Raw genomic sequence first — 19,147 nt, 5'->3', positions numbered from 1 at the left:
CCAAGAGCCAAATTACAAGAAACCGCCTTACAGTTAAAAAAGTAAACAAGCAATCTGCTGAACCGTAGTGCACTCCAAGTGCCACATATGCATCTATTTTTCAGAAAATTTTATCTGCATTTCTCTTACAAGAGCACAACAGGAACCAAAGTAAAAGAGTGTAATGGATACAGCACATAGGATAAATCATATCTTTAAAATAATAATAATAATAAAATAATAATAATAAAAAACATTTTACACCATGTCCTATATCCTGCTAATATTTTCAGAATATGGCCTTGATTGTAAAACAAAAGCAAGCATTTACAATTTCTGGATAAAGACTGCTTACTCTTATGCAAGGAATGGATGTTTTGTCTTGACAAAAATCTTTGTAGTAACTGGACAGAAATATCTCCGTTTCAATATCAGATCGAGTACAAAACACTGGGGAGACTACATTTTTTCTTACTGGTGGTTGGAAACTGAAGTTATATAAGCGGAAAAAATGTTGACCCTTAATGATACACCTATTTTTTTCTTGGATGCAAACAGCTAGAACACCCTTTTGATATCTTAAAACAAAAAAATTGTTAATCTTCAGATTAATAAATTAGGTCATTATAATAATAAATTAGGTTTTTTTTTCAGTTTTAAAGTTCAGCAACCTCTGACCAAGTATTTACAACAATACTTGAGAGTTCCTTTACAAAAAATACATTTTCTTTTCACATTAAGCATACTGGGTATCTGTGTCTCTTATGACAAGCATTTGTAAAAGAAAAAAGGCAATGCACAAATGGGTAATTAGTATAAAAGTGCCAAGACCTGTTTGGAAAGTTAACATTGTATTATACAGTCAGAATTATAAATGAGGCAAGCTACAACAAACTTCCAGCTTAATGTGGACAATATTCCAGTAGTTGCTTCAAACAATTGTTTGAAAAAACAAAAACAAAGAAAGAAAAAAAAAAAAAAAAAAGAAAATCCAGGAGCTGATGGTGTTATTTTATGGAGCTGATTAGTGCTGCATGTATATTGTCATCAGTGTCTCTAGCCAACGCATTCATTACAAAGCCTTTTTAAGGCTAAGCAGGAAAAGAAAAATAAGAAACACCCTGAAATGTAGCAAGTAGCAAGAGCAACGCTTACTGCTATAATCGTGCACGTACTGTACACACGCAAACACAAGAGTGCACACACACACGCGCACACACACAAACACTTTCAAATCAAATCAAACTGTAGGTAGAATGAGATGCTCTTTTCTTGTCTTTCCTAAACTCACAAGCGATTAAGCACTGATATGGAATGCCTGTTTATCTTTTTCTGCTCTGGGTAAAATCTCTCTCAGATAAAAATACATTCAACAAGAAAAAAAATAGAAAAAATATATACTGTATACATAGCATTTTATATATACAGTATATATATGTATAGTGTATATACATATGCACGTATATATACATATGTATACCTACATGCATTTGTATATACATATATATACACAAACATACAAATACTTTTTGTTGTTTTTAGCATAATTATATTTACATAAATATTCCTATAATGCTAAAGTTTAAAGAAGCATGATCTCCTTTTTTTCTGAGCTTCAAAAAAGGTGCTTGAGTAATATACAATTAAAATTAAGCAGCTTCCTAGCATGGAAGTAGTTTCTAAATCTGCATACCAGTAAATAAGAACATCAACAGGAAAAAAACAACCTTAAAACAGTCTCTTTTTTACTCTCTTGTAAGCAAGAGCTTTGTCCAACAAAAATATTTTTCCTTCTCCTGTATGAACAACCAGAGATTGATATAAAATAACAAAACAAAACCACAACAGACAAAACAAACAAACAAAAGCCCCTGGAACTGCATGGTGTTCTTGACTTTTCCTTCCTTCCTTCAATACTGCTGTCAAAAGATCCAGTGCTCATATCAGGAATTACTTAGGCCTCAGTCATTTGCTAATCTAGCCAATCAGCTTTGAAAAAAACAAAAATAAAAACAAAAAGCAGCACAAGGTATAATTTTATACATCCTTAATAAACCAACCCTTTATTTTCTGCTATAACCTTTTCCTTGCTATTTCATTAACTACTGCAGCTTCTCATCATATAGAAAAATATTTGTAGCTACACCACACCTGTGATGTGACAAATTCTGTTCTACGAGTATATTACTGTAGCAACAGCTGGGGAAAAAAAAAAAAAATCAGACCTTTTCATTTTTTTTTTCACCTGGGATTAGGCTTTGCTGCAACAGGTGCAATTTCAGAGCAACAAGAAAAAACACTATCCTGCTGCTCGGCAATATTTCTTATTCATTTTTCATCTCCAGCCAAGCACGACCAGCTTTTTCTGAAGCTTCCTTTTACCTCATTGCCTACCCCTAGCCCCTGATTTCCCCTCCCAAAAAACCTCTATAGCTATGTTACAAGCAAATACATCTTAACAAGTTTTAAAACTTTGGTTCTAAGAAAACACTTGGTCAGTTATCTCAAGGAAAAGTGGGAATGCTTTTTCTGGCACATTGCAGGAGTCAGAGCTCATCCCAGTAAGGTCTTAGAGCTGTACATGTAGTCACAAATCCAATACAATCCACTAAGCAAGTGCACAATTCTAGTTTTATTTTAATAGCAGACTTAGTCTCTCTCTCTCTCTCTCTGTTTCTTAAATCCTGGGTAAGGGTGCATTTCTTCAAACTGTCTGATAGAAATTATCTGCCTGTAGGTTGTTCTGTTTCTGCATGCTATAAAATCCACTGTATCTTGAATCTGGGTCTGCAATTCTTAGCATCCTCTGAGAACTGTCCACCTGGACCATGGTACCTTTCTTGCAGTCCACATATACCAGTTGATTGTTTAGGCAAGAAGGCTGTTAAAACAGAAAGGAAATATTGATTAAATTAAAAAAAAATTGTATTCCGCATGTAATTAAAAATTCTTTGTGGTTCAAGTCCATAAGCACAACAAAATCAAACAGGCATTGGAAGAGTCTTTTGCTCAAGGCTTATGCCAGGCACAACAAACCAACACACTCTTCTGAATCACCATTTTTCATCTTCTGAGTGGAGCTCTGGTATTCTCTGGACAGGTCAAACTGTTCTTTGTTAGTCTAGCACTACACAAGCGCTTAACCTGGTTCTCCCTGATGTGCATCAGCCTGTTTCCAAGACATTAACAGCCTCTTTATTGCTGATCATTTTCAAGAATGTTTTGTTCCTGGTTGCAGTTCCACTAAGAGAATGGGAGCAATCTCACCTGTTAAAGTTGATTCCTGGCAAGAAGTGTCCTATGGGATCCTTCTATATTCCTTTCTGAGGTGATTTATGTATTACTTCATTAATTGGAAAAATATCCACTTTTTCTCTAATATTTGCTAAGCCTTACACCCTTGCAAAGCAGTGTGTTACTGTGGAGATGCCAGTGTTGATGTGGCACTTGGCGGTTGTCCTTACTTTCTTATAAGTGTAGTATAGGGGATTCAATTTTAGGCGACCATGAATAAATGAGTGTTTGAGTATGTAATGGTCTACAAGCATGAATGCATATAAAATATTGCTCAAAAAAAGAGCTGAGCTATGTGTGCTGGCTTTCCAGTCCTGCTATTCCTCTGTTTCAGAATACTTCAACTGGAAGATTCTGCAGCTGAGAGTAAGGTGAAACAACTCTGGGTGCGCACTACCTAATAGGTAGTGTGAAGTAGTATGAAGGAGGACAGGCAGTAAGAATACTCTGTGGATACATATGAAGTTACAGACAATGCGTATGCATACTCACGCTCTAAGCATACATGTGGACTGCAAATCTTAAAAATTTCCACTGATGTAGCTTCTTTTTCCAAGATTTAAATCAGAAAATCAGAAGGGTCTTTATTACTAAAAATTTACATTCAGTAACCCTTATAACAAAAAGGGGTTTTTACCCATTTATTTACTACAAAACATTATTTTAAAATGTTTCACATTTGGATCTTCAAAAGTCTACAGACTGTTTTCAAAAAGAATTCCTGAGGTTCACTGATGTTAATAGAATCAGGGTGAAACACTAGCAGTGAATCTGTCATTTTAAGCATTTTTGTCTATCACCTTTCTTTTGGTATTGATACGAATTAAACACAGTTGTTGATTTGTTCTTTATGAAATAGGTAGACTATTTTAAACAGAAAGAACATAAGCTAAAACAAGCTTGCCAAAATTTATTACCAAGAACCATCAGGCACCCAGCAAAGAACAGAAGAAACTAAATAGTGACACTTGGTTGAAGAAACCTTAAAAGAAAGATATTTATGGCAAAGACCCTCACAAGACATCCAAATTTCAGTATATCCACAGACTTGCATTGAACCTGCCTGTGGCTTAAAGTGAACTTTCTTAGCATATGGATGATGCCCTTTGGTGACACTGAAAAAACCATGTTTCAGCAATAGAGGTGTTAGAGGAAAATGATGTTCCATAAGTAAAAAAGTACATAACATTATTGATTATAGTTCCACAGCTAGAAAGTTGCAACTTTCGCTTCAGTTTCAACCATTTTGTCACAAAACACTTGGATGGAGAGCAGCCTTTCTGAGAGTTTATGAGTGAATCTATTAGTTAAAAATGAATTTTTAAATGGAATCCTTAAGAAATACAGAAACTGGTATTGCTTACTTGTCTTAAAAGACTAGAAGAGGAATAATACCAATTCTTCATGCTTCCTATTTAATTACGAGTGAATTCAATGTTATGCTCTGACTGTATTTGTATGCTTTCCAGAAAGGACTTTTTTTTTTTTTTTTAAGGAAAAAAAGGCTCTGCAGCAGTGGCAAAAAGAATATGGGCACTGCTGTATTACTTTTTTAGGCAGAACTGATGATGCTCTCAAATTGTGTTCAAAGTATGGACAAAGTCTGCTTGACTAGAATTAGGAAGCATAAGTGGGATAAACTGGGGAACTACTGATATAAATGGCATTTGAATATGGAGTAAGGGCTTAGTCTGCTTATGGAACTATTACTCAAAAAAACCCCAAACGCTCCTTTTACTCTTCATTTCCAAGCTACCTGCTTCTTCCTTTTTTTGGTGGAATACTTAACTGTTTTTTTAAGAGAACCCTCTTAAAATATTAATCCCAGAACTTTATGATGCAGGTATTAGAAAATGTGACAAACACTACTAGTACATACAGCACCTGACGTTGGACAAGACTCTTAAAGCAGATGAAAGTTAAGAAAGCAAAAATGTTCTCTTAAGAGTTTGTTTGCAGATAAGAAAATTGCATGTATTTATCTACACATATACAGGGTTGGAGTTTTTTTAAACTTTTTGCTGAGCTTGATTTCTATCTAATGACAACTCATTACTATATGGAACAGGAAATGTTTTAGTTTGGTACATGAAAAAAGTAATTTAGGAGTCTAAATAAATACCAACAGACTGACTGGTATAAAATCGTGTAAGACATAATGAGAAAATAATTTAAGAGAGTTCACATGATGTGAACTCAACTGCATCCCACACAATATTCTAGTTAATCTTGTTTTCCTAAAAAGTGAGAGCCTGGAAATAGACATAAATGGCACCTTTGTTGGAGCTTTGTAGCAGGATACAGGGATCCACTGCTTTTTCTGATTGATGAGCAGAAGGACGATGATCAGTAACAGCGCTATCGTGATTGGAATTGTCACCAAGGCAACAGAGCTAACTGACGCATCTTGGCTCAGGTGCGGTCCACTGCCCCCTCTGTAACCTCCCTGGAGATGGCTCATGTCTGCAAGGCAAATGTGAGCATTTGTTCTTAATTATACATGGGCCTTGACCATAAAGAAGAATGCAATTATAAAATTCTTAGTTGTGGATCTTGTCACTTATATGAATTAGGACTTTCTCTCCTGAAATGTCACCATATTTATATAAATTAGAACAACTGAAAGCTAGTATCTTGCATAGTGACTGTGTTACCCGGGAAAAGGCCATCAAAAAGAGAGGAAATACGATGGAATTTAAAGCACAATAACAAGTGAGTCTGACAATAACCCCTTAGCTCAGTTGTGTTTGCATCATCTTACCTGATCACAACCAAATCAGCCTGTGTTTCTATGCTGAGGCAAAACTTGAAGTCTTGGGATGAAAGTCCTTATTATTTATATTTTTTCCCTTTTAAAAGCTATTATAGAATCATAGAATCATATTAAGACAACTCGTTCATTTGTTGAGAACATATCACAATACTTGTACCACTCAGCCTGTGAAAACAGAGTGCTGTAGCAAGTTTTGCATGTAATTGCAAAGAATGGTAATTTTCATGACATGTACAACATTCCCACACAGTTTGCAGTGTGCGTTTATAGTCCCCAGCCAGGATAGTTGCAAGCTAGCTACTAATGCCTGTGATAAATGAAAGTGCAGTAATTATAAAAGTGTAAGCTTACAATTTTGTAAAGCAGTTACATTTAATGTATCCTTTCTTCAAACAATGGCATGCTATGAGATCACACTTAGATTTTAAATAAATACATACAAGCCCTTCAGTTGGAAAAGATTAAGAAAGACTGTGACATAAGAGTGTTTCCCTTAGCCTAGAATAACAATTTCAATGAAGTTTTAAACAAAAGATGGACTTACATCCTTAAACAACTTTATTAGCTCAGTGTTACTACACTTGAAGTGTTTCATGTGTGGTTTTGTTGTTGTTGTTGTTGTTGTTTTTTGTTTTTTTAACTGTGACATGTCTATGATATCTATTAAGTTGTGGTACATGTTTTCCTGTTTTCATTTATTAATACAAGAACATCAAATCGATCAAATGAAGGTCTATCAACTCCGGTGGCCTGACAACAGCCTGCTTTCTATTTTTTATATAGGAAAAGACACTGCAGAATCATTCCTCATTCATAATTTTATTGCATTCTTAATTTTATAGAACTCCATTATACCAACACAGGTGTTTCTTCCAGGCTGAAGATGGAATGATAATGAGACCGAATTGCACAAATATAATCTAATTCTCAGATAACCACCTTTTCAAAGCATTATACAGATGCTACCTGAATAGAACAAGCAGATGCATTAAAACACAAGGAACAAACGCAGACCTAAGTTAGCCCAGTTTATATGAGATCTTACCTCTGTGAATGTGGATGATGTCATTCTCGCTCGGTGTTGGCCAGTTTGGTACTTCTAATTCCATGTCTCCTCGATGGTTTGTCTTTTCAATGGGGATGTTAGTAGGTTCAGGTACATACATCTCTGTGAAATGAGATAAATGTGTTTCGCAAATTACAGGCTGCTTAACCTCCCAGTGCTGCTCCTAGTTCAGGAAATACACTTGGCCATCTGCAGTGCTTTGTCCTATGAATCCTTTCATTTGTTTCAGAATTTTCACCATTACTAGTCTGGGATTTTGTTTCAAAACCCGTTTCATACTGTATAGGGGATCCATACCTGCTGCCATTATCATTATGCTAATGTGAATGGGATGATAATAGTCCTGTGGACAAACTTGCTTTTGAAAATACCATTTCAGAATACACACATTATTACAGTCTTGCTCCTTTGTGATACTAAATGACAAAAAGACCAAGGGAAGGCTACATCTTCCCAGCTGATGTGTAAACTGTCACTGCTGGTTTCTTTGCCTGCCTTTTTTTGTAATCCTCAAAGCAAGAGAACTGCAGGAGGGGGTGCTGCTGAATCTCCCTACTTGTCCTGTTGGAAAGAGTTACCAGCTGACTGCATAAGATAAGCCAACTCTTGCAGATGTATGTCAGGATTAGCTTTGAAAAACAGTTGCAATTCTTATATCCCTTGTGTCCATAGCTAAGAAAATTTGATATTACTTTTAAGCCAAGTTAAAATGATAAATAAAGCAATACGATATTTGAAAAGTAATGAGGAGACTTTGAAAGGACAGAAATGTTAATCACTGACAGAATCTGTGAAGATGTAAGGATATTAATTTTCCTACTTCACTAATGTATTTCCATAACCTTGTGAAAGGACAGAGCAGGGACAAGCAACTTATTTTTTAGTTCACAGTTCTCAGCATAAGTAAAATTCAAACTATATGTTTGCACAGTGTGCCTGTCTGTTAAGAATATTCATTCTCCTGAAGGCTAAATGTCTGTTGTCATCTTGATACTGTTCAAACACGGGCTGACGTTCAAAAACCAATTAAAAAGACTTCTTATCCATCCTGGAAAACCAGCATCACATTACCTGGACACATGGGGCAGCAGCTCCCCTCCACGTTGATGGGTTCAGCACAAGGGAGGGGTGGGCAGCTGACGGTGGAGCAGAGAGTCTGACCCTGCAGGCAGTAGCAGTGTGTGCAGCTGTCGATGTCCCAGCGCTCCTCATCAGCGTATGTCTTCCCGCTGAAGTGGCAGACCACTTTCTTTGGAACTGTATCTTCTGTTGAAGGAAAAGAAAGTGGCGTGATCACGCAGTAATGGCCAGGTACACACAAACCTGATTTTTTCCCCAAATGCAAAAGTGAAACAACAGCTACAAAGAAATCCCAGCTGTAATTAAAAGACCCTCTCTACATCTTCCAGAAAATCTTTGTTTAATATGTGTCATTTTGGTTTCTTTATAAAATTCATAATTAGCCCGGGCTGCTTCTCCTCATTTTCCTCATGCAAGAGGCTAGAGGGCAGATGATTGGTACAAGAAATGATGATATCAAAAGTACTGTGAAAATTAAGAATTTTTTTTTTAATGTTTGACTGTTTGAGACTGCCAACTTCTCCTCCTGGTTTCCTAGTAAATCCTATTTAACTAAGGAAAAAAACCAAACTACCTACCTTTCTCATTACCAAGGTTCAAGAAAGATGAACTCAGTCTGGAATACTTGAAGAAAATACTAGACAGGATGCCAAGAAGGATGAAGCAACCCTCAAGTGACCTAACTAGAAGTACTTAGACTATTTATTATGATAGAACAGACTCAAAGGGGATCTGATCATTCCATGTAACCGCATACATGGAAAAACCTCAAGAAAAGGGCAATAACCAAAATCAGTACATTTTTTCATGGTTAGTGTTATATAAATTAGAAACTGGTGTGATCTTAGCCTGCAGAAAATGTGAGGTTCCAGAACACTTCTCCCAAAGACTGAGAGCTGAAAAGCTAACAACTTTTCAGATAGATTTTGACATAGTACTTAATAGGGACCTGGACTTGCTGTAGCAATTAGGTCTTGGGAAAACACTTAAAAATTCATTCGCTTTCTACCTAAGCATTTAATACACGATTGTTTTTTATGCTGCATCCTATGCAAGCCTTTTAGGTGGTCTGCAGTATACCTTCTGTTTCGCTGATAAGACAGTCATTAATTACTTAGCCTAGGATGTTTCTGGCTGCTGTAGCCCTCTATAGATAATCATAATAAAGCCACAACCTCCAAAAGCCAAGCAGCATCTCATTTTCATCTTAGCTTCTTGCTACTTTTTTTTTCTTAGAGGTAGACATTATTATGAAACCTGCTGATGACATGAATTTGCAGATTAAGCATATGCATGAGATAACAGAATGAAATTACAAAGTAACTTCTTGTCAGAGAAGTACTGGTTTAACATTCACACTGATCACATATGTAAGTATGTCAGTTAGAATTACCTCCCAAATATAAAGTCTTATTAAATAATTTGGCCATCACTACAGCTTTAAGTAGTGACAACATAACAGACTGACATCATCTGGAATAACAAGGTTAACAGTCAGCAGAGCAGTGCAACAGATCCAGATAGAGTAAATTCAAATGCAAGTAGTACTACCGTGAAAATACTAATGGAATGATCTGAAAAGTGCAAGCGTTCCAGACAGCCCTGGTATGGATATCCCATGGCTTCCATGGCTGTCAGTATGGGCCCCCACCTCTCCAAGTAGAGGATTTTTTAAGTGAATATGGGGTGGACATGGAAAAGGAAGCGTGGGAGGAAAAAGTGACTGCGAGCTGCAAAAATCACATTAGGTTCTTCCATAGATGACTTGCATGTTGGCAGACAGAGCCAGTGGAGTCCCGTGGTGGTCAGAAAATGGATATGGCTGTGGAGAGGGTGAGATGCACACAGCCTGAGCTGTCAGCCCTCTGCAGACCTAAGGCTGAGCCCTCCCCATGCACTCAGGGCTGATTTGCTCCCAAAGTGTCTCCTTGCCCCACTCAGGACACCTTCTTCCACTCAGCAGCTGGTTTGGCTGGAAAAGTCCTTTAACTTGCTCAGGCTTTTGCAAGGTTGTAAAGAACACATCACGATTTAAAACAGTAAATATTTTTTAGGATAATGAACAAGGTAAAGTCACAATAGCAGTGTTGCACCTTTGAACCTCAAAATTTTTAAGTCCTACGAAAGTATTATCCTGTGTGTATGTCTCCTGTTTTGGTGTCCGTCTCTATGCAAATATAAGCGCACAGGATGAAGATGAAGGCCACAACACCAACAAGTACTCAAGGACAGTGGAAACCCACACACAAAAATGCAGTTCAGAACACCGTGCCTAGCTCTACCCATCTTTCAAATTTCCTCTAGCTGCACCAGTAAATCAATCTCATCTAGTAAACAGTTGTTGCTCTGTTTTCTGCAGAAGACTAATCTTCTATATAATCAAACAGATATCCGTTTATCCACTCTAAACTAGAAGGTTATCTTTCCAAATGAATCTTTCTTTGCATGAAAAAGAAGAATGTTGAACCACAGGATTAATTTGATAATTCAGACAAACAATAAAGCATCCAAGGCCTGTAAAATTTTGAATTTGAATCTCTACTAACTTGTTAAGCATTAACCAGATCTGGATGCAGAAAGAAGCACAATAAAATACAGTGCTAAAAGCTTGCATAATTTTTGAAATTCCAATAAATGAAGGAGGCCTGTTTCCACAGAGTTTGCTGACTAAACACTTTATCAGCTATTACATGAAAATAGGAAGAATCTGTACAAAGACGTGCTTCAGAGTTCTCAGGAAATGAAGAGTAAACCAGTAAGAACCAGGAAGACAAAAATTAAGTGCATGATCTTACTCCTTTTACAGGCAAGATTACACAGTTCGTAGAAACCATTAAAAAAGTAAGTTTCCATGAATTTCAGTTATTTAGACCACAAAACTCACAGACATAGTATAGCTTAGATTAATAAAATGTATCACCATTGAAAGTCTTCATACGTGAGCATTAATTACAATCTGTCTTCCGTATTTTGTATTGCTTAGCCAGTAGTTTAAACCATTAAGTTTCTACAGCTCAAACACTTAAGTATTTGCAATATTATGCAACTATATGGGATTCAAAGTTAATTAATTAAAGCCATATCTACATGTTGTGTATGTATTTGCAAACCTGACATGCAAGGGGTAGCCACAAAGTTCTAGAGGTTTTATTTTTGTAGCTTGCGGCACTAGTCCCCGTGGTGCATCCCCTCCTTGACCTAAAGAATTCTCCAGTACAGTACTAAGGCTCATGTTCTGACTTTACTGGTTTGATTGCACAACTTTGCCTACACTCTGTATTTTTTTAACATTAAAATGTATTCTGGATTAAAATGATTTCCATGGTTGTAAAGGCAATCATTGGAAGAAAAACCTGCAGGAAACCAGTTGTCAAAGAAACTTTAAATCCTCCCCATTTTGTATGCAAACCACGATGAGAAAATAGTAATAGGATAACATACTCCTTTCCACTCAAAATGTCCTCATCAGGAATATACATAGGGTTCCAAGGGCAACCGAAATTTCAATACTTTCTAACTTTTCCGGATATTTAGTTGATGGAATTCCTGGTATATCTTATAAACCTGTATCACTTATCGTTAAAGATATTTTATCTGCAATGAATTAAAGATTTCAAGAGCTATATCAATAGTACTCATCTGAAAGGACTTCACAACCCTTTTGACAGTTTTCTGATGAAAAACTGTATTGTTTATAGCTAGGTGAGCTGATTCACATGTTCAAGTAATGATAGTTAAAGCTGTCAATTTTATGATATTCCTTTTTACTGAATTCTTTTCTACTGGAATTCCCCTGCTACTTTTGTAAATGAAGTAAGGTCTGAATGCTTTCTAGCAATGCTACGAAGAGTTAATTTCAGTAAGTCCATTATACAATTCTTCTCTATCAGCAGCTTCCATTCTACAGCCTTTGTACTTACTATGAACCCATAAGAAAGTCATCTGTAAATAAATACTCCTATTAAAAATATAATGAAAAAGTGATCAATAATCTCAAATTCTGCAACTTGAAAAGTGCCAAACAATTTTCACTATCTACAGCATCCACTATTCACTTCAACTCCAAATTCAAAACGAGTGCACAGCACTCAATTCTTCATATAATACATTTTTAGTATTAAAAAATATCTCCTTTGAAACTGGGTCTACCTTTTCGAAACACCCTGTATATTCTTTTGGGTCTTCTATAACTATTTTTGATTAACTTCAGGATTTTCCTGTATTTTAATTTAAATGCCTTATTAACACTTCTCCATTCCATATAATTTCATAATGCTTCAGCTTATCTTCTGCAGTTGTAGTTAATATTTTCCTCATATTATCACGTGTCTTGACATAACAGATGTGTTACCTGGCAGGTCTTCCTTTAAATAACATGATTTTGTGGGATGTTTTCATCTAGTAAGGTATATTACCAAATTTTCAGGAGGATGTCCTCTCAAGTTTGCAAGCAAATTACATTTATATCTTCCTGCACTTCTACCTCAAAACCACAAATCATGATCCTTAAAGCTCCCTATGCAGATTTCCTTCTCCAGTTCAACCGAAGGCACAAACTGCATCTCCCCGAAACAGGGAAAACATATTTCAATTTGGAAATAAAACTTATTTGTTATTCCCAAGAAGGGAACAGCAAGTTATTAACTATTTTTATTTGCTCACCGATGCAGTAAGGACAACATTGTCCCTTTCTCAAAACAGGTCTCTCACAGGATACTGGTGGGCAAGACTCAGAGTAGCATCTAATGACACCATCCATGCAAATGCAGCTAGTGCAGACATTGGGCTTCCAGGACTCAGCTGTCAGAAAAATATCTCCTTCATCATTTTTGCAATAGCTGGGTATGCTCTCATTGCTTGATGAAGAGGGCTGAAGAGGCTCATCTGTAAATATTAACACATTAAGTTACTTAAATTAACAGTAGCTAACTTCTTTCATATTTCGTTGACAGAGGGTTCACCCTTGAAGAACACAACGGAATGTAACACATTGGCTCACTACTTCAGAAGAACTATAAGGACAGAGCCTTGTGCCTATTCTGTCCTTACATGTGGTGAGGATCTCATGATGTGCTCTAGAATAAAGTTCATGTAGACCTTTGTTGAGTTCACTCAAAAAAAAAAGAAAAAGGGAAAATAGGAGAGCAAAGTGAAAAACAATTGCCATCAGAAGCAGACCCTCAGAAAGCCACTGTGAATGCTCTGAACGGTATATAGGAATTCAGCTTAAATTAGACAGATTAAATTTTAAATCTAAAACTTGAATCCCAGCTTCTGCCATGTCAGTTCAAATCCTTGAATGATGCAAAGTGAAAAGCTATTATGCTGCTGTTGCCTTTGCTAATGGACTTATATGAGCTAATTATAAGGTGTTGAGAAACAAATGGAACTTGATCGGGCTTCAGCTTGATGCCAATGGGTCTGCTTTAATTCTCATGGCCGCACATTGGGACACATATTTCTGCAATGAAGTTGTATCTTAACAGGCATTATGGATCAAGAAATACGTATGTATATGCAGAGAACATATAAGAAAAGGAGAAGACAAAAAAGGATTCATAAGGGCACTCAGATCAGGTTCTTAAACTAACTGTGTAAGTTATGAGACTAAGGCTCCTTATACAGCCAGGGAGCGAGGATCAGGTCCTCCAAACAGTATTTTGAAGTTAAGCAAATGCTCACTGTTATTAATAATCAGAAAAATGGAAGTCAGGAGAACAAGCTAACTTTTTTACTGCAAATCTTTTGTCAGGAAAAAAACCCCACCACCCCAAAAAACAACAAACACCCTGTAGAAGAAATGGCAAAACCTACTATTTTTTCCTAAAGTAAAATTTTTATATTTTGTTTTTTAATAAGGACAAATATTTTCTCAGTGAGTTTACATACAATTCACAGGTTTGGATTATAAATTTGCAGTGCAATAAACTCCACCTTTGCTATGTAAAATAGGAATTCACATTCATTTATAATTGCATCTCTTTCCTTGGGGGAAAGCAAATCCTGTTACCTTCTTGACACTGTGAGACAATCTAGGAGGAATCTGGCACACCTGCTGGGCTGGAATGCTTTGATATTACTCAGTTGCCTTCAAGGCACTCTCAAATCACTCCAGGTGAAGGTAAAAGCAAACAGAAGTATTTTTGAGACCAAATCGCAAATAGACAAGATAGTAATAAAAAGGTTCATAGAAACCAAGGTTTGCAGAAAGGAGAAGAAACAGCCTGTATCTGCCTAGCACTTTGACTACTTTCAAAGTTTTTCTAGTCCTGCATGCTTCCATAAACGAGCCAGTGCATATTTCATAAACCTTCCAACTAAGGATTCTGGTTCTCATGCAACCCTGACACTATTAGATTGCCTTCAGAGAAGAGGTTCAAACTTCAGGGCCACAGCTCCCCTTTACATGTAAGACATTTCTTGCATACAGTCAAGTCTTGCAGTTGAAACAGAGGACTGCAGGCTCACACTCCAAACTGCTAAAGAACAAAGGCACCACAAGAACCAAGTGTGCACATACCAAAACTGTCAATATTCACATCACACATTCTCAGATGAAGAAAGGACTCTGACGAAAGGTGGTTATCAACATATACCTGGGCACTGTGGACAGCAGGAGTCCTGCGTGCGGGTGGGGTTTTGACAAAGCAGAGGTGGACAGACTTCAGTCTCACACAGGACACGTCCACTGTGGCATGTACATTGCGTGCAAGAATCAATATTCCACGTCTCTCCTTCTACGAAATATTCCCCACCGGGAGCATGACAGATCGATGGACTGGTGAGCTCTGGCTTCTGCACAATTATTTCATCTGCGATAAACAGAATTGGAAGACAGGCAAAAATAACTGTGACTCTAATGATTAACAAATGTACCCATGATTAATAATTTCTGTTGTTATTGAAAAAAATAGGAATAACAAAACCAGCTATAAATGTATTCTTAATGAAGCTCTTTTGACTTTATGGCACCTTTATCTTATGGAAAATGGAAAAAATATAAACAAGAAACAATTTGAGAATCAGTCTGAATAAATGCTAGTTAATATAAATCAGAGATACCTTCAAGCATTCTTGGCATTTCAGAAAAAAAAAATAAAATCAAACCAATCTGTGATGTAGGAATTCCAAGAGACAATTGTCATTTTCTGAAAAATCAGACTGATCAGACAGTTTCTTAACTGCTAAATATTAGCATTAGTGCAATTAATGAAAGGATGGATAAGTATGGTGCTCATCTGGGATCCAGGAAGTGCAGATTCAACTGTCTGCCTTTAAGTTTCCTGAGTGATATGTGTCTGTACCATTTGATGCCAGATTAAAAAAAAAAAAGAAAAATACAGAATCCTTCACTCAACCCCTAAAAACATATATGCACTTAACATTAGTGGAAGTGCTTCATCACTTTGTTCCATTAAAATAAATACATACACAAACAGTATCTGCAGTCTTTGAAGTAAAAGGAGATGCCACAGTGTGCAGACTCATATTTCCAGTGATTGTATCTCACCAAACAAGCCTTATTTCCTTTTCAGATAATTAATTACATTTCCTCTACAGCCCTGGCTAAAAGACTCACCCAGGCAGTTTAGAGTACAGATTTGACCTCCCTCAAGTTAAGAAAGGAACTGAAATTGTTTCCCTTGTTCAGCATGAGTGTTCTCCAGCCACTGGGGTATTACAAAAGTGGGGGAATTCTCTTTAGTTCTTGGTGTTTTAAAAGAAAAAATAAACTTGTCCTGCACTTGAAAAGCATTTAGGCACTTACTATCAAGAAAAGGTTATGCCATGAACTTCATCCCCATAGGCTGCTTAAAATGCTTTGAAGCTCCCTCCACATAGGGACAATAATAGCTGCCAGCTCACCACGCTGGTTGCTTTGGACTTGGACCTGCTTTTTCCATGCACTGTGTATAGGAATGGGGATGCCTCAGACAAGATGTTTTATTCAACCACAGGACCCATGAGTTTGAAAGCTATGCGCTGCTGCAATGTGAAGCTTCAGCCTTGTAAGTGATGTTGTCCTTCAGCCTGAATTCAGCCTAAGATTAGACAACTAAGATAGGTGCCTGTGTTAAAAACTGAGCTGCCTCAGGGTTCCTGTGCTGTGAATAGAGGGAAAGAGAAAGTGACTTCCAGGTAATGACTCTGCATTTCTAAACCACTTGCTGAAGGTCTCTCTCTCCTCCTTAATTGTAAAGATGCCTAATGTGATCATCATCCTAATCCAAATATCTGGGTTAAAGACAGAAAAATTAAATGGACAGTAGCTCCTCTTATCATGTAGACAGGTGAAGGCTCACCAAGGGCTTTTGCTTCTTTCCACATTTGGAGCACTGCTGTGGTTGTCTGGAGAACGGCGCTTGTGCCCTTTGCTCTATGACATTGCCATGTAGAAGACGTATCACTCAACTATTTGTTTGTTTCTGAAGAATGCTCAGTAGAATTCAAGGAACATGATGATCTTATTCCATTCACAAAGTACTCGTGTATTTCTTCTTTCAGGGAATTATTTTACCTTTCACTGATTTGCTTACGCTATGCCTTTCCCATTATTTACATTTATGAACCACATATGTGATTCAGTAGCACTTACCTAAAGTGAGACAGCTGGTCTGCTGCCGTGTCACTGTCTGTTTTTTATTTCAGCTGGAACAATATACTACATTTTAAGCAATGACATCCTGACTTACCATGACAAAGGCAATACTAATTATGTCCCAGAAATTTTCTCAGTCATCTCCTTTGCATTTAGTTCTCTGGAAAACCACAGGCCTGCTTTACTACAGCTCATACACTGTTAATAATCAGAAAAGCATAACCAGATAGTATTGCTGTACATATGGTATTGCTTACTGCTCCCTTATCAGCACTGATATTGATATATCACTGCAACTGAATTGCTATAAATGTAGAACTACCATATTCCTGCAGGAGCAAGTAGCCAAACAAATACATACTTTCTGGATAGCACGGTTCTGCAAAACACTAGCAGTTAATGGCTTTCTAAATGTTACAGGAAACCTGAAGCTTTTCACAAGCACTGCGACAATTCACTTAAACCTCTTAATATAGAGAAACATGGTTATAATGAATGTTGTAGCTGTCAAGGTACATCTTGGTCCGTTGAAAAATAACTAAATATGGAATTGAATGTAACCACTTTCTTTTTTTCAGTCTGAAAAATTACCTCTGAGAGCTGCCACTTCCCTGTTGATAGGTTAAAAGTGCAATTCAAAACTCAGTACCTCAGGATTGCTAATTATTTCAATATCCTTATGCCAGACACATTTAAGTGACGCGCTCACAGTCTCACAGTTCCAAAGTGCATTCCTATCCTCTGAAAGCCACGATATTTATTGAACAACATCAGCGGGGAATCAATACTTTGCACAATAAAATCAGAACTACATTTCTAACAAATATAAAACCTCAGTGGGGGAAGCAAAACCACACTGGGACTAATTTGGCCATATTAATTCATACACTTACATATGCAATCACTTTAAAAAAATGCTATGTGTGCCCTAGCATTGTAAGAGTTGAGACCAAGTATGATTTTGCTAACACAGAAGCTAGGTGACTCGTACCTTGAAAGCAGGAATGGATGTCAAACAGAGAAGCCCATGCAGACACTGTATCTCAAAGGAACAGACACTACCGGGTAAGCAACTGCTTATACAAGAGACCAACATTGCTGGTGCTCAGAATCAAACACTGATGTCACCCACAAGAAATGTACAGCGTGAGAAGATAGGTATTGCTAATCTCATATTGACCTTTCTTCCACTAACTGAACATTAGGCTTATGAATGGATGTACCCACACTCATTCTCTGTACACAAAGTAAAAGTAACTAGCCACTGGTGCTGCTGAAAAACCAAAATTAACATTACTCTTATTTGAATGCTCTGAGGTGTTCTGTATGTGTTAGGTAAATCAATACACACAAGAATGCTGACAGCAGAGTGAAATCACGAAGGAGTCTTGGGGACCTAACAACAGAATTGCTGGAACTGGAACAATGGCCCTACATTTTAAATTTTGAATCTTGAATGTTTATCTAATGTAAGACTGACATGCTAACCTGTCCCCATCCATATGAAGTATACCGTCCCCTACAATAATTCACAAATCATTGTGAAAAGGTGAGTGACTACTGCATGTACTCACCAGTTCTGTGCAGCCCTGAACTCCAGCTAGTGCAAGTGGAAAACAACATCTTTGACCAGTGATATGACTTTAGGAACACAACATCCTGTATTTATTTGCTGTTGGGCTGCTGTTCCTGGAGCAATACTCAGAACTCAATCTTTTTTTTTTTTTCCCACACTGAGGTTTCCTAGCAGAGAGAACTGTACTGTTTAGGACAGACTGGATGTGAGTGTGCGTGGGGAGCTGAAGGAAAGAATGACAATACCTGATGGCATGCATACGGATCAACACTGCACACTGCTGTGGCAAAAAAATGTGCTCCAAGCTGATAAAAGACTACAGTTCGCTTTAAAAATCTTATGATTTCTACATTCCCCATCAGGCTAGCCAGGTATTTCATAATGGGAGAGAAGCAAATGAGTGAAGGATGGTTCCCCCAGTGTGCATATCGGGTGGGAGTATCCTCCTTAGTGTTTCCATCTCAGAGGGCACTAATCTTATACTCTATCCACACTTTAACATCTTTCATAGGTGTTTTTCATATTAACACTTATTATTTAAATTGTATTGGAATGTAACATTAATTGTATTTGGCCTTCCCACCTAAAGCATTAAAATAGTCTTCTACTGCTGGTGGCACAGGAACCTTCCCTCACACCAGAGAACCAGTTACTTAAGACACTTGTTTAAATGTGCACTCCCTTGAGAGGTTGTAAAACAGATCAGGAGGTAAATGTCAGTAAAACTCCACTTCAAGGTAAAAAAGATAAAAAGTAATAGCTTATTAGCTATTATAGGTA

General features: G+C 37.1%; 1 protein-coding gene across 1 annotated transcript in view; it reads right to left on the bottom strand.

The window, feature by feature from the left end:
- CRIM1 (cysteine rich transmembrane BMP regulator 1) overlaps positions 1-19,147 on the bottom strand; it is a 192,906-nt gene continuing 173,759 nt past the window's right edge. Inside the window, exons 12-17 of the mRNA XM_065630951.1 lie at positions 14,789-15,004; positions 12,855-13,076; positions 8,184-8,378; positions 7,092-7,214; positions 5,549-5,736; positions 1-2,860 (exon numbers count right to left, since the gene is read on the bottom strand). Of these exons, the coding sequence (XP_065487023.1) occupies positions 2,684-2,860; positions 5,549-5,736; positions 7,092-7,214; positions 8,184-8,378; positions 12,855-13,076; positions 14,789-15,004 (1,121 nt within the window). The 3' untranslated portion in view covers positions 1-2,683. The remainder of the gene's footprint in view (positions 2,861-5,548; positions 5,737-7,091; positions 7,215-8,183; positions 8,379-12,854; positions 13,077-14,788; positions 15,005-19,147) is intronic.

Source organism: Caloenas nicobarica, chromosome 3 (assembly GCF_036013445.1).
Source record: "Caloenas nicobarica isolate bCalNic1 chromosome 3, bCalNic1.hap1, whole genome shotgun sequence".
NCBI classification, from domain to species: Eukaryota; Metazoa; Chordata; class Aves; order Columbiformes; family Columbidae; genus Caloenas; species Caloenas nicobarica.
This window is presented reverse-complemented; position numbering and strand designations above follow the sequence as displayed.